Raw genomic sequence first — 16417 nt, 5'->3', positions numbered from 1 at the left:
TTCCATTAATTTAAAAACATCAAATACTAACGAATTATCACTCTAATGAATTACTCATAAACAAGAAAATAAATAAAATAAAATAAAAATATAAGAAAAAGAAATTAATCCAGCACAAGCATTATTTTGCATATTATTGCGTTTTAAATCTTTAAGTATTTTATTCTTTGTACCGTACGTATATATATATATATATATATATATATATATATATATATATATATATTTCGGTTTCATTTGCGAGGTCATTAGATGTAAAAAAAATTATAAAAATTGTAAAAAAAAAGCAAAAGAATATGATAAAAATTCTTCCCACCATGATAATAATTGACATTATGGAAGTCATTAACAAGCTGTACGATCTGGTAAGGGAACCAGGACAGGATGCCAAACTCAGCTTGACTAAGAGAATACTAGATGACTGGAACTCGAGTATGGTGCTATCCTCGATAAAATAAGTGAAGAAAGAGCTGGATATTGACTTGATGAAAGGAGAAACGACAATCTCGATAATGAAGGACTTTGGTTTTAGCCACTTCAAGCACTTATGATGCTCCAAACACGCAAATAACGCCCAGGTATGAATGGATGAGGGGTGCCAATGTTCTGCTACGGGATGCGATAAACGTGTCCCAGATAATATGCGTAGGACAAGTAGGCTATCGACAGAACTTTAGGACAGATATGAGAAATTAGGACGTCAAGGAGAACGACAGATGTAGGTGCATATGTCAACAGAGGTATCTACAAAGTGCAGCAACTACATAAGACCTAAACTTTTTTGAAGACGTCAAAGTTATATTGAACCGATGTAGTGGATATGATGAGTTTGCTAAGTACTACTCACTGTCTATGGCCTCAAAAAAGCCAAAAACGTATTTTATATCCTGTTTATTCGAATAAAGCCATAGAGTCCCAACAGGGGAATTAGCTTAGAAGAGAATAGTAACATGAATATAGCATTAATAATAACTACGATAGATAAGGATAACATTAAATAGATTAGTTGAAATTAATAATAAGTATAACGGTTTTGATCTGTTGTTAGTAGATAGCGGAGAGTATTCAATGGATAGAATCAAGAATGCCAACTTTTGACTTAAAAAATAAGCTAGCAATAGAAACTTTTTATCGAGGGTTTTAGATCAAATTTCTAACATGAACAAGGGCGATAAAGATTAATTGTCTTACTTACTTAAAAGATTAATGGTTTTTGGCATGAATTGGGTTAAATGCTCTCTAAGAACTTTAGGGATGTTAAAGGAATTAAATTGGGAATCATTGGTTTATCATCACTAGAATGGTAGCTATTAATGCGAGACTATAATAACAAATTGAAAATAGATGAAATGAAAGCGTCTAACTTATCGCTATCTGTTTACACATTTTGTCATTACGTATTCATAACAAAAGAACTGATTGATTTAGGTCGAAAAGATTAGATCACGTATTAACAGTAGCTATACAAGCTAAAAATAAATCTCCAGACTGCTCTGTGAACATTAAAACCAACTACGGAAAATTGAACATGAAATGGGATCCAATGTAGGATGAACGCGTCAAATTGTTTGAAAATAGGATCAAGAGTAAAAAAAGTAGATCTACCACAGGTAATTAGAAATGTTGATAACATTTATAGCTTGAAAATAATAGCAAGAAAGAGAAGAAACTCACCATACAGAAATGTGTAGAATAGATTGATATCGCAGTTTGAGGGCAAAGTGTGGGACTTAAATGACACCAATTGTGTTTTCTGTCATACTCAGAATACGGATAAGTAGAATGAAGCGTCTGTTACGAAGAGGTTGGACGTTTATTCATGTCAAATGGACGAAGGTGCATTTAGCATAGTCTACGAAGTTTTGCACTTGCTTATCAGCGATTATGGATTATGATATTTCTATTAAAAGTAAGTGTCGGCTACTTTGACCAACTAAGGTGTTAGTGGTGATAAACAACTAGGGCAATACTTTAGATGATGAGGACATTCTGTTCAAATACATTAATTTGCATGAAAATTGATACAAGGATTTGATGAAATTGATTAGGCTGTGGCAAGCAAACAAGACCACGGACGGTTACTTTACATATAGGCCTAAGAACGAGCTCAAGAAAAGCAAATGTGTAGATAAAGGAAAAATTAAATTACCAGAATGTATCGATCCAGAATGTATCGATCCAGAATGGATTCCTATTCAATGGTTCCTATTCAATGAATAGGAACTTTATTTTATCCAGTTCACGGATGCGAAGACTAGAATAGAAGACTAGAAAAAGCCGGCAAGGCAAAGATGTACAAGGGTACAATTAATAGAACATCGTCGATGTATATACGTAGAAAGAGTGATGCGCACAATGTGGGATATGAATTATAAACTTGAGAAACATAAAATAGACTTGGCATACTTAGATACACACACACGCACACATAGTATTGGATTGTCCGGAAAATTTGTGTCGATTTATGACAGGTAACGTAATGACAAAATCGACACAAACTTTACGGACAGCCTAATATATAGATTCTAAATATTTCAAAAATCGCGAAGTGAAAATATTAATTTATGACTTAGTATTGAACAAATTCAAAATCCTTTACTAAGTTCAAAAGATATAGAATGCATCTAATATTTTTTTTAAGCGCGAAGTTTTTTGAACTGTTTTAATATTGATACATCACGCAATGCAAAGCGTCAACAAAAAATGTCTAAAATGTATAAAAATAAAAAAAATAAAAAACAATAAAAAAAAAAGAAATATGCTGAAAGATTCTAATATTTGCTGAAACTTTCTAAGTGAGAATCTGGATTTTACCTGGATCCCTATCTAGTTACTTAAAATTAAGTAAGATATTAATTCAGAAAAGATATACTATCTGTCTTCCTGTCATATATATTTAAAAAGTGCAAAGCATTCACACTAACACATACACTCCACGGTTCTCTCATATGCCATCAGTGTGTAAAAGCCTACACTAGAGAGCATGTCTCCGAAACTTCAACTCAAACGCATATTTTTCTAATATATTAGATATACGTACCATTTGCTGTAATCGATTTCCAAGACTAATTGTATATATGACTAAAGCAAAAATACTAGTACATACTAGTATATATACACATACTAATAATATATACGAATATTTCAAATTTTCTACACAAAAATGTAGTAACTCTATTACGCAAAACAATATTAATATAATAATATATTAGATATATAGGATATTTATTTATTTAAAAGTTATCACCAAACAATTTACAATCTACCACCTGAAACGCATATACAAATGCAAAATATATCATGCAATCATCGACGCAATGACATCCACAAAAGAAACTTAAAACTAAACCCGCATTAACTGCTTCTCACCCACATGAGTAACATCTGAGTAAACGCATAGATGATAACGCAGAAAGCATGAGAAAGGGAGAAACAAGTATTAAACTTATATACTAATCCTAAGCAGACTATGATTCTACAAATTTCTTTGTTTTTCATCAATGATTCTTATACAAAGTATGATGATATATTATAATGATGGTTATTACATATCAAAGATATCACAACTCATAGTAAGACTGCGTTGCTATTATCTATCGCACAATGGTCATTTAATCATAGACCTACCCGCAATAATATTGTGTTATCATGAAGACTTAGACCCATATTTTCGACCGTGACAATATTTATCGTAATCCTCTTTTTTCGAATTAGCCGAAAGTGTATTATAATTCTTACAACGCAATGAACAAATGGTTTTAAGAATATTATTAATATAGACTTATAGATTAATTTATCTATATAAATATGTATGTATAGATATAATGTGTAAATATGATTTGTATATTTTACATATAAATGCTATATAGCATGAAATATCCATATCAGCAGAGTTAGTGATTGTATTCATAGATGTCTTTTGCACAACAACTAAAAATGATTGTGAATAAGACCTTTGGTTTTATTTACGAATTATTTCTTGGAGTGGTGCCAAGGTGGAATTCTTGTTAAGGCTGTTCATTACCTCTGGTTTTTTAATGGTTTACACCATCTGTGAGAACAGATGTAATTCTTGACCGACTTGGATAAACAAGGTTTCATTTTAAAGACGAAAGTTTAATGTACAACGTATTGGTTTCAAATTTTTGAAAAAGCTTCTTTTCTTCAAGAAAAAATCGTATTAAAAAATGGTATTTTTCGAGAATAATTTATGCACAAATAAAAACCTTTTTAAAAAATACGTGTCCAATTGTTTATATCAAAGGATCTGAGTTTCTAAACTATTATTAAATTTTGGAAAAATTTGTAGTTTCTTTTACATTTTGTACGCTAAAAAGATAGATATTCTATAAATAATGTGTAACACATTGATAATCATCTAGATCCGTAATTCAGGAAATCTTAGATTCCAGTGGTTTTTTTATTGTATCGATGTAAACGAAAATAATAAAGTAATTTACTTTTTTTTCCTTATTTGATAATTTAGTAAGGTATTATTATTCAATCTCTATATACTTATTTTCTCCACTGATGGCTGACATGAATTTAATGGTGATCTGTATTTAGATAGGACATAGCAGCAGTATAATTTTATTCGATGACAAATGCATATAAAATATATATATTTATCGATTATTTTTTCAAAATTAATTATTAGTGAACAAATATATTTTTTTTTAATAAAGATCATAACACTAGTTCATTTCCACATTATCTACGAGATTTTTCTCTCAGCACTATTTTGTTATAGTTTCTTCTATAGGAGTTCACTTTATATTATTACTATTACTACTAATATATATGTAAATACTACCGTATTTACGAGGAGATAAGGATACACATAAGAATAGAATAAGAAAAACTATGATACACTGTTACAATTAAAAAATTAAATTTTTTTAATCAAAAAATAATAACGATGAAATGGAGTCACTGAAACTTTATTACTAATCTCTGATAAAAAGAACATTATAAAATTATGATAAATTTGTCGATAAAGATAATTAAAGTATGTACCATAATTTTTAGTTAAAACCTATTGTAATTAAATATTTAAATAAATAAAAATTTTTAATTTACAAAAAAATATACAATATTACTTCAGCAACGATACGAAGAAAAATGAACTAAACACGTGTTAGGAGAATCTTATCATCCCTACTCTCGATTCACTGTACGCTTGTATAAATACGTTGTGCTCCTCACGCTGTCGGCGCGCATGAATTAAAAAATCGAGCTGACAAAGAGACATTAGACAATGTATGATCCTGACTTCTTTTCTATCTTCTACCTTTCTTTCAAGGAATCGACACATACACATACAAAGTATAGATATTCATATTCATGAAGGCGTATGAACTTCCACTGTTTGATACAAACGTGAAACAGCGTCACTGCGCCTTCATAAATTGAAGAGAAACAGCTAAAAACTCCATAAATTTCAAAATAGGCTTTCATTTGAGTAAAAATGACTCTTAAAAACTATTTATTTTTAGTTATGATTTTTGCAAAGAAAATAAAATTTTTTTTAAATCTCAGATGATAATTTCATCTGTCAAAATTCTTATATGTCAAATAAGGTAAGATCACCAAAAGCAAACAAAATTTACGACCATGAGAATTAATAATAATAATAAATATAAATATATAAATATATAAATAATAATAATAATAATAATAATAATAATAATAATAATAATATAAAAAAGTAGAGTTACTGTTAATCCATAGGTTTCCAACAGCAACCTCCATGTAGTGAGACATAGGCTTTGAGTACACAATATTATTGTCATTATAATGTATATCAATTTTACTGTAATATACATTCCATCGTGATAAATATAAAAAATTTTGTTACACAATACACTATCTCGATTGTTAGGCTACGCATAAAGAAGTATGACCCACATAAGTTTATATACCGATAGAATAGATGTATAGTGGATATAATGTTCTCTTATTGCGCTTGTAGTTCATGTTTTGTCCATACATATCGCTGAAGTCATGCACGCTTCGAGTAAAAAGTGATAAACAGACTTAAGGTGCGTATCCACTTGTATATCTTTATATCGTATCACCTTTGCATATCATTATTATGTATTATCATTACGTGTTTATCCGTACAAAAACGGAGAATACGACCTATCCTTTGCCCGTCCACATTAATACGTAACAATGATAAGATACGAGGATACGCAACAAGTGGATACGCTTTAAAGATCTGTTTCAGATATTGTTTTATGTTCAATCTAAATATATATTTAAAAAGCAAGTAATGTGTGCAAACTCTTAATCAAAAATTAATTATTAATTATTAAATAGTGAATACAAAAAAGATCAATAAACATGTATGAACCGCTATATATTGATACCACTGTAACATGTCCTTACAACGAAAACCATCGAATTGCTAGATCACGTATTCAAAGACATATCGTCAAATGCGAAAAGGTAAAAAACTCAGAAGTAAATAAATTCTATAATTTTTAAATAATTTGTTTTTATTTCTGGTAGAATTATCCTAATGATTATAAAATGATCTGTCCGTATAATGCGACACATCGTTTATTTAAACATGAAATGATGGAACACATTATTACATGCCCAATGCGGAAACTGATTGATCCTGAATTATATCAACGTAAATATCTCATGAAATTATTTTTTTATATATTAACTTATTCTTATTTCTTAGTAAAAATTAATTGAAAATTATTTCAAATATAACTGTTTTGTCATATTTGAAATAATTTTCGTTCACGTCAAGGAACTGGAAATCGTGCATTGTTGAAGAATAAATTACAATGTGATATAACAAGTTTGATTGATTGTAATGAAAGTTGGGACAAAGAACTTGATTCTAATTCAATATCTCATATAAAGAAAAATCTTCATTTTGATATAAGGTAATTTTATATATATATATAAAAAATACTACACAATTATATGTATAACTTATATTATTGAAAATAGATTATTAGTATTGCATAATAAGCTTATTCTATTGTATATACACATGATATATAATATATATATACATATATATATATGTTTTAAATAATAGAAAATGTAACACAGAAAATTACAAGGATTTGAGACGCCCACGTGGATTTTCAGAAGTTATGTTAATTGATGTGGATGAAGAAACAAATGTTGAAGATATGGAATCAATAACAAGTTCAATGGGAATGGGAAGAGGAAAAATCAGTGCAAATAAAAATTATTTAATACAAAAAATTGGGCTAGGAAGAGGAAAGATTTTGCATTAAAAATTCTATTTTAAAGTACCTGGAAATATATAGAAGATATGTATAGTAGAACATCCTATATCCATATTAATAGAAAGACAAAAATAGTTAGATAAGAGAAGAATTTTTAGATAATAGAACAAAAACTTTTTTCTTATATTGAACTTTATTTATTCAAATAGAAGTCAACATAATTGGTACTTTATTTCAATATTTAAAGAGCCGAAATGACTGTTTAGATAACAGAATTTTCAGATAATAAAATGTCTGGATATTAGAGTGTTTGGATAATGGAAACTCTACATATATACGACATAAACAGAAAACAGAAACAAAAATATTTTATATCAGTTATTTTATATAACCTTTTTTCATTAAATTTAACATTAATAAAACTCATTCATAACATTCAAACTACATATATTGTTTATACATAAGTATACTTATATATTTTTATTTTTATAAAAGAAAATAAAAACAGTTATAACATAAATGAATTTTTCATATATTCTTATGCACTAAAAAGATAATATAAAAATGTTTAATTATAACATTATTATCACACATAGTTTCAAATATTTACTTTGCTAAGGTGCTATCATCTTTAATACCAATCTGCATTAATTATGCAAAAAATTAAAGAGATACTGGAAATAAATATTGTCTCTTTACAATTGTCATTTTATATAAGTTGAAAATGATAAATTGCTTCATCTGATATATATTTGTAACGCAGGCTTATTATTATTGGATAATAAGTAATCGTTTCTTTCTTACTTCATTTAGATATTTCTTTTGCATAAATCATGTTTATTTTCTCTCATATTGTACATCGATTCTATTATTTACAAATAACATCATAAGCAACTTTCCTGAAGATGGAAAGATATTCAGTACCTGATTACATTACAGAAGACATAAAAAATGTCATTACAAATATTAGTATCTATGGGTAAATTGTTTTTTTAAGCTATTTACAAATCGTGTAATATAATGGGATATTTTTCCAACAATGCTTAATTATCAATTAATGCTTTTGTCATGTACAGACATTTGATTTGATTTATAAAATATAGTAATATAATTATAATATGACCAATATTTCAATATAGGTTTATCATAACTTCCAATTCAGAAATTTTAATACATGATGATGATGATGATAATGATAATATAATGATAATAGTAATAGTAATAGTAATAGTAATAGTAATAATAATAATAATAATAATAATAATAATAATAATAATAATAATAATAATAATAATAATGATGATGATGATGATGATGATGATGATGATGATGATGATGATGATGATGATTATGATTATGATTATGATTATGATGATGATGAACAGAAGTACAGCATGTGTTATATACACCTTCTGTTCTAAATTATTATATTTTTATTTCTTAATACTACAAATGTAAAACTAAATGTTATGTTGAAGCATGTAAATTTTCATACATAAAGGTAGTATTAATTTATATTTAACATTAAATTATTTGCTCGACTTTGAATGATTGGTATATAAACAGTGCAGAAGTTATGTAACTATTTTTTATAATAAATATAAAATTTAATAGAAATCGATCTTAATAGCATGAGAATTTATTCAATGATATTTATCAATAACCCAATGTTATCTATATTTTTCATGAAATACTTTTTTTTTTGAATTTGTTATACTTCATATTTACAATAATGACAAGATTATCTCATTATAAAAGAACAATCAGCATCTGGCACTATGGAAGTACAATGTATAATACTTAAAAATGATATAAAATAAATGCAGCTATGAAAAAGAAAAAGTTTCAAATGATATTACAGAATAAAACAAAAATACATATTACAATTTTCCAACCATTCTGGAACATGGAATTTAATGTTGCATAATATTCTCTCTTCTTCCGCATTTTCTTTGGAATGTGTAGCGCTACAGTTTTTTTAATATTAATAGAATAGTGAAGATAATAATTCACAAAAGATGCATTGTCTATCTTATAATATTTATATAGAAAAAACATAAAGATTTTTATAATTGTGCAGTTGTAAATGAATAATATATGATTTACACATATGCTATCTTCCAAATCACTTTAAAAAATTTAAGATTACTATTCAACAAGAAAAACAGTTTAGAAATTAAGATTAGAAAAAATGGTGTATATATTAAGAATATTCTTTCTCTCTTTTTCACTTTTACATAATGCTTAATAATAATTGTGTTTAATATCGATGATTGAAAGATCATACACCCATAACCATTGTAGACAATATTAGCCATTTGCTCATAAATTGCTGTATTCAAATAAGAGATTCTTTGTCAATAAATTTTCCTGAAATCTCTAATTACAAATTCTATGTATAAATTCCATCTTAAATAACATCGTTTTACTTCCAAAAATTAGATTAATCAAAGTTTGTGATACATACCAATACTTCTAATTCATAATTTTTAAAATAGCATATTCAGTATAATATGCAATTACAACTTTGAAACATTCTTTATCCGCAGCCATCTACATCAAGAAACATACAAAGGAAGGAAAAGTATACTTTTTGAGTAACATTTAATTTTGGACACTAGCATTTAGCTAGTATTTATATACATGTTCCTAGAATATGTTTAGAGGAATAGAGGCAGTTTCCTAGCTGCAGTCTGTTTTATATTTATTGTATAAAAACTGTAAATTTATTGAGAGCAACAGTTGCACAGTAGCGAGATCATTGCACTAATGCACTTCTACCACATCAGATTGATACGTCCATTAACTGATAAATAGTACCATGTTGTATCAATACAATCTATGTGGTACGGTGATGTTGATATAAAAAGGTTCTGGTACTTAGCACCTTTTAAATATTTGTTGGTTTTTTCTTCTGTTGTTTCCATATAGATATCCTTTCTTTTAATTCAACCACTGTAAATATTTCAAATTCTAAGTAAAAAAGTAGATTTTTTTAATTTTTTATTTATTTTTGCAATTAATTTGTCCTTGATATTAGTTAAAATAATATATAAATAATCAAAATATATATTTATATATATAAAATATATTTAGAATATTACTGAATTTTATATAAAATTATCTTTACTGCATGAAATAATAAATTTAGTAAAATCTCTTTTTATACGCTTTAATTGTTACATTTAAAATAGAAATATAATAAAATAATTTTAGTACGAATAAAATTGAGTACTTATGTAAATAAAAATACAAGAAAGAGTACAAGAGACTTACTTGGTGTAAGCATATCCTCGCTAAGTGGTTGACGGCTGAAAGGATCTGTTGCACTATTCAATAAATGTCTTATAATAACTGCTTTGTCCATAACAATACCAGATGGAAGCTTAACAGGATCTTCCATAAGAGTATCCATTAGAGGATCTCGAAATTCTTCTGGCGCATCGCCATAATCTTCATCACGTGCACGATTATCTCTTGCGATCACTGTTGCTCGTTCTGCGAGCGCTATAAACCTCTCAATCTCTGTAGTTGTTTTTATTGCAGACTTTTGTAATCTATTTGCAGCGTCAGTAAATAGTTCTTTGCAAAATGATCGCTGCAATTGTAAATACATATTTTCATGAAATAGATTTGTGTTAAATAAAATATGTTAAATAAAATATATTAAATAAAATAAATAAATAAATAAAGAAAATAAAAAAAAGAAAAAGAGAAAGCTGCTTTAGTATTGTTATTTCTTGATAATATGATACTTGTTTTACTTACCTCGTCGCTAGCTAAAGCAGCTGCAAAATTATCACAGTCAAGATGTAAATATATATCAACCAACTGACTTAATAACGTCCGTGGTTCCCACCCATATTTTTGTGGTTTTCTCACTTTTAAATTTTTACACTTAGGTCCACACAATTGTTGTAAATTAAAATTTAACATGGCACACAATCTTCCAACTAATTCTGGACGCAAAAATGGTTCTGTGATATCAACAGTTAAATAATGAAACATGGCAACTGTTTCTTTAGCTAACGTTAAATAAGATCTAGCTTGTCGTTCGTCTGCTGCTAATTGTCTTCTTCGTGATTGTTGTTGTTCTTCAGAAAGAGCAGACCATGTATTGAGATCAGACATCAGTTCTTGAACTTCATGAATACGTTTTAAAGATTCTAAACTTTCATCAAGTAGAAAAGTTGTGTCATTCATCAACATGTTAATGAATTTAACAAATTGATTGCCATTATTGCTTTCATTCACAATAGACGCCCGATGTACTGGACTATCCCACATTGATTTTAGAATTAAACTAATGTGATAACGAATAGAGAATTTATCGTAAAACTCTGAGCTGGAACCAGTTGTTTCAACATCAGTGTAGAACTTCATAAGATAAGACGCTAAAAGCGTCTTAGATATGGGGTGTGCCATGACTTGATCATGGAGTGTTTCTGTTCTACCCTATTGGAGATATTATTTGTTAATATCATTAATTTGCATCGATTAAAAATCATTACTATTTATGCTTACTTGAACACTAGGATTGATTACAAATAGAACCTCAATAATTTTTGCAATCAAATATGGATTGCGTATACAATGTGGTGTACATACTACCACAAGTAGCCATGTAATCAATGAATTATCCATATTATTTGCTATTACTGTTGGACAGAATCTATAACAGAAAATATATATGTTATTATGTAGGCAAAACAATCTATATTTGATTTATTAAAATCATATATACAACTAACTTACTGAAGAGTAAATAATAAAAACTCTGCAATATCTTCCACATACCACTCTGGTAGAGCTGTAAATCTATGTGGAATTTCTTGTGATAAAGGAAGTTCAGGAAGTGGACTACCAGGTAAGCTCTGTGTCAAAAGACTAAGTAAAATTTCAGCAACAGAAATATAAAAATGCAAACATCTCCTTAGAAGCACAGGATCAATCAAACCAGCATCTGCACATGATTTGGATTTACCAAGACGTTTTAATTGCTGTTTCCACCGCTTTACTAATTCTTTATTGTGTCCTGCAAATGGAGCATCTTTCCATTGAGGTTCAGATGCTTGTAGTTCGTCGAGCATTTTCTGCAAATCACGCAGAGCTCTTAATTTTCTTTGATACTTTTGTAAAGCTGGTAACAATGCTATATGATGACAATGTAACGTAAGAAACCAACATTGTGTTGGAAATTTAGCTTCAACCCACTTATGTGTTCTTTCTAATTCTTTTAACCATTCTGTAACTTCTTGAGAAGTAAGTTTCAGTCTTGTATCATTTTTTATTTCAACAAAGCTAGAAGGATGAAATGGATACAAAGGATCAATTGTATCCAATTTGATTTTAACTGAGAGCATTTGTAATACTGAGAGTAAGTTTAACATAAATCCATCTCCAGCAAGTGAAAACTCTTCAGTTTGTATTTGGGCACGCTTTTCGTTGTGATGTAGTAATGCTGCTAAATATGCTAACATAGCATCGCGGCAATTACTATTTGCGAGTATCGCATGAAGCATTTTGTGGAGAGAAGTTCTTGTGCTTTCTAACTCTTGCTGTAATGTCAAATTCATTGATTTATCGGTAAATGGATTTCCACTAAAGAATTTTTCAGCCACCTTAGGTTGATCTTCAGCGAACACAGAAATTGAAAGAAATGGTCCAAGAAATGAAGTCCTTGTAAGTTCTCTTCCTGCAGCATTTGTCATTACATCAGGTAAAAATTGTGCTTGATGAGTGATTAGACGACATATTGGACGTATATTGCCATTAGGTCCACAACGGATCTCTATCAGTTCTTCTAGTGCTTCTATAGGTCTTCGATGTGTATTACCAACCAGACTAGCTTGTTGCATAGAAAGATAGAGGCCTTGCAGCAAAGGAGTGAAAATTTTGCTGAAGATACTGGAGTTCATATGCGTTCTGGCTACGAGTTCGTGCAAATAACCACGAGGCAAGCTCTGCGAGAGCATAGGATGAAGAAGTGGTGTGACATAAATAGGTATGACAGAAGTTTGAGAAATTCCTATAAGACCTTGTAAAACAAGACTCGAGTATTGAACACATTGAGCTCGCAGAGTAGATAATACATCAGAAAGTGGTGGTATACTTGATCGCTGTTAACATAAAAGTAATCAAATATACATGATATGCATTAAACACTATGATTATGATTTACAAATAAATATGAATGAAAGAGATAAAAGTTCAGCATCTAATGATTCACTTATATATTAAATATTTATACCTTGGGATGATTACGTTCCTCTATTGCGACTCGTGAATATGAATCTAATAAATAAATAAGACTTTTAGGCTGCAATGATTTACTCCCAGCAGGTAATGGTAATGTTGGTAATTGATAAGATGGTACAGTCATTACTGGACTCAACAAAGGGCTTGCTTGGCTATTTGGACTATCTTCACGGTCGGATGACATTTCTGAAGTAATTTCTTTTAGTGGATCTTCTCCTCTTGAAAACATATATAAAACTTCCATAATAGCTTGATTGATAATGTCTGTGACATCAGTTAATTTGTGAATGAGTGCATATGCTGCCATTTCTGGTAAAAGTATTGTTCCTTCTAGTGATTCTTTCCATGATACACACAACACTCGTGATATAACAATATGAATTTGATCAGTGGTCACTTCTGTGCTAGAACTTGTTGTCTAAGAAATAGCAATAAAAATCAGTTAATTTAATTTAAGTATATAAAAATTTCTATATAATAAATGCTTACACGTGAACGTGGCACTTGTTCTTTTCTATCCGATTCTTCAACTTCCATATTTTCAATGCCAGAGTCAACATCTACACCAGAGGTATTACATTGTTTCTCACTAGTTTCTTCAACTTCCATTGGAATTTCTTGATTATGAAATTGTTGTTGTATAGCTGGAGACATTATAGATCCTGCAAATGCTTTTGATGGACCTGGTGTACTTGGAGAGATCGCACTTGTATTGTTACTAGAGTTGGTAGTTGAACAATTGTTGTCTAAACCCACTAACCGTGCTAATCGCCTCCTCCTCATCTAAAATATATCGTTAATATAAAAATAAAACCTATTATGTACTAATGTAATCATAAAATAATCATATAAAATAGACAATGTACATGTGCAAAATAAAAGGAAATTAAAAATGATGTATCAAAAAAACTATCAATAGTTTTTTAAATATTTCACTAAAATTTTTTAAAGTTACAAAAGACTAAGTAATAAAACTACTAATTAAACTGATAATACTATACAAATAGTTGCTCTATATATTTATTTTATTTATTGTCTTATGTATCACTTTACATTAACAATATAAAACCTGTAATTTATATCGTAATTATCGTTATGCTGTTATTGACAAAAAAAACAAACACTGAAACTAATATATCAATGTAATTTTAAAGTTTATATTATATTTGTGACAAGAAAATTGTTATCAACACTTTTATAAAAAATAATAGATATACTAAATGATATTGTTAATTTTTTCTTAAATATATGTTATTATAGAGGCATATTATATATTAAATATGTTTACGCTTCAAAAGATAATATTAGAATACTAAAGCTAAGAACAATACATGCATTCGAATATATATTTGACAACTGTATTACTTAAAGAAAAATCATCTCATAATATTTTATCTACAGAGATACATACTCGTAGAAAAATTGGAAACAAAGAATCTCCAGAATTATTAATTGCATACAATGCAGTTTATAGTTTCAGCATTACTTGATTGTAAGCACTGTAACAAACTACATCAGTAAATAAATAAAAGATAAACTATGCAACGTTTTTGAATTATAAATAATAATAAAAATGTATATATTGAGTGAAAGAACAAAAAATAGTTTTGTATATCAAAAAGTAAAAAAAAAGATATTTAAAAAGTAAATTTTTTATATAAAAAAAAAAAAGGAAAAGAAAAAGAAAAACGAAAATAGTTTCCAGGTCCATTATATTTTTACAATATTTCCAAGACCATTGTTTCCTCAATGAGCAAGACAAAGAAATCAAAGAATACATATGATAAAAAATATTTCGTTCAATATTTCAAAATTATTATTACTTTATTATTATATTTTTTATACTTTGTTATATCTAAGAAAAGATAATATTAAAAATAAAAATAATTGTACAACCGATATACGTATGTGATACACATCTAGCATGTAAACGTACGATGTAAACCTATATACATATTCATTGTTTGATCTGTCATTGTTCTAAACAGCATCGTACTTGAACATAGAAGCTTACATTTGCAACGTATTTGTTATATAATTATTTGATGTTTCGATCCTTTGATAAAACTTGAAATTTACGATTTGTCTAACAAATGGAATTTTTGAAATTAACTAATATTTGTGATACGTTAAAACGAATACGCCTGTCATAAGCCATCTAGTCATAAAATAAAAACGAAAAGAAAAGGAGAAAAATAAAAGAAAAAGAAAACTTAAGAATGGCAACAACGATTGAATACGTTGAGTAACGATTAAGAATAAGAATATTAATACTTACTTCTTCTTGGCTTAACTCGCTCATGGCGATTTCTTTTTTTTTTTTTTTGTATTTTTCTTTTTCGTATAAGGCAAATATTACACACTCACTCGCAATTTTACGTTAAGTATTATTAAGAACGTAGAAAAAAGATTCTGTTTAAGAATCGTGGTTAAGATATGTCAGAAATTTGGACAGTCACTCCACATCTGTTCGCGTTTGGACGTGAAAACAGCGATCACACGTCGAATCACGAGCAGTCACTGCCAAGCGGCTGTAGCCGCGTCGATTCTTCAAAACAGCTGAGCAACCAACAAACGGGACGCTCTCTTATACCAAAACATATAACTAAACAGTCACAAAAGCAGTTAACAATGTAGTACGTAATGCGAATAGTACGAATGAGTTTTTTTTTATTAACATTATTTGCACGCCGAATACAATTTCTATGATTTTTTTTCTATTTATTTTTCTGCTGTTCTATTTTCTGTTGTTAAAATAATTGAAATTTTCTCATTTTACTTGACAAATTTCAAAAATTAAAAAATATAAGTATTCCAGTTACATGTTGACTTCTTCGATAACAAAGTCAACCAGGGGTCGCTAGTATCGTTATTGTATGATTTGAGAATGTCCCCTAAAATATCTCTCTTAAAATAATTTAAATATGAAACGCTAGTAG

The 16417-nt window shown here is 28.4% G+C and overlaps 2 protein-coding genes across 2 annotated transcripts; one reads left to right on the top strand and one right to left on the bottom strand.

The window, feature by feature from the left end:
• The first annotated feature begins 5983 nt into the window (after positions 1-5983).
• On the top strand, positions 5984-7404 carry LOC124952707 (gametocyte-specific factor 1-like). The gene is made up of 4 exons (XM_047502991.1): positions 5984-6450; positions 6514-6640; positions 6767-6905; positions 7064-7404. Exons 1-4 carry the CDS (start codon positions 6346-6348, stop codon positions 7266-7268), a joined length of 576 nt encoding a protein of 191 aa, XP_047358947.1. The 5' UTR covers positions 5984-6345; the 3' UTR covers positions 7269-7404.
• A 2403-nt stretch (positions 7405-9807) lies between these two features.
• Positions 9808-16323, bottom strand: LOC124952702 (ubiquitin conjugation factor E4 B). Its single transcript, XM_047502979.1, has 8 exons — positions 15757-16323; positions 13968-14261; positions 13471-13896; positions 11976-13339; positions 11745-11892; positions 10989-11675; positions 10497-10818; positions 9808-10175 (listed from the first exon to the last, which is right to left on the bottom strand). The coding sequence occupies exons 1-8, from the start codon at positions 15778-15780 to the stop codon at positions 10111-10113; spliced, it is 3330 nt and encodes a 1109-aa protein (XP_047358935.1). The 5' UTR covers positions 15781-16323; the 3' UTR covers positions 9808-10110.
• Between the last annotated feature and the right edge of the window lie 94 nt (positions 16324-16417).

This window comes from Vespa velutina, chromosome 10, assembly GCF_912470025.1.
Source record: "Vespa velutina chromosome 10, iVesVel2.1, whole genome shotgun sequence".
NCBI lineage: Eukaryota > Metazoa > Arthropoda > Insecta > Hymenoptera > Vespidae > Vespa > Vespa velutina.
This window is presented reverse-complemented; position numbering and strand designations above follow the sequence as displayed.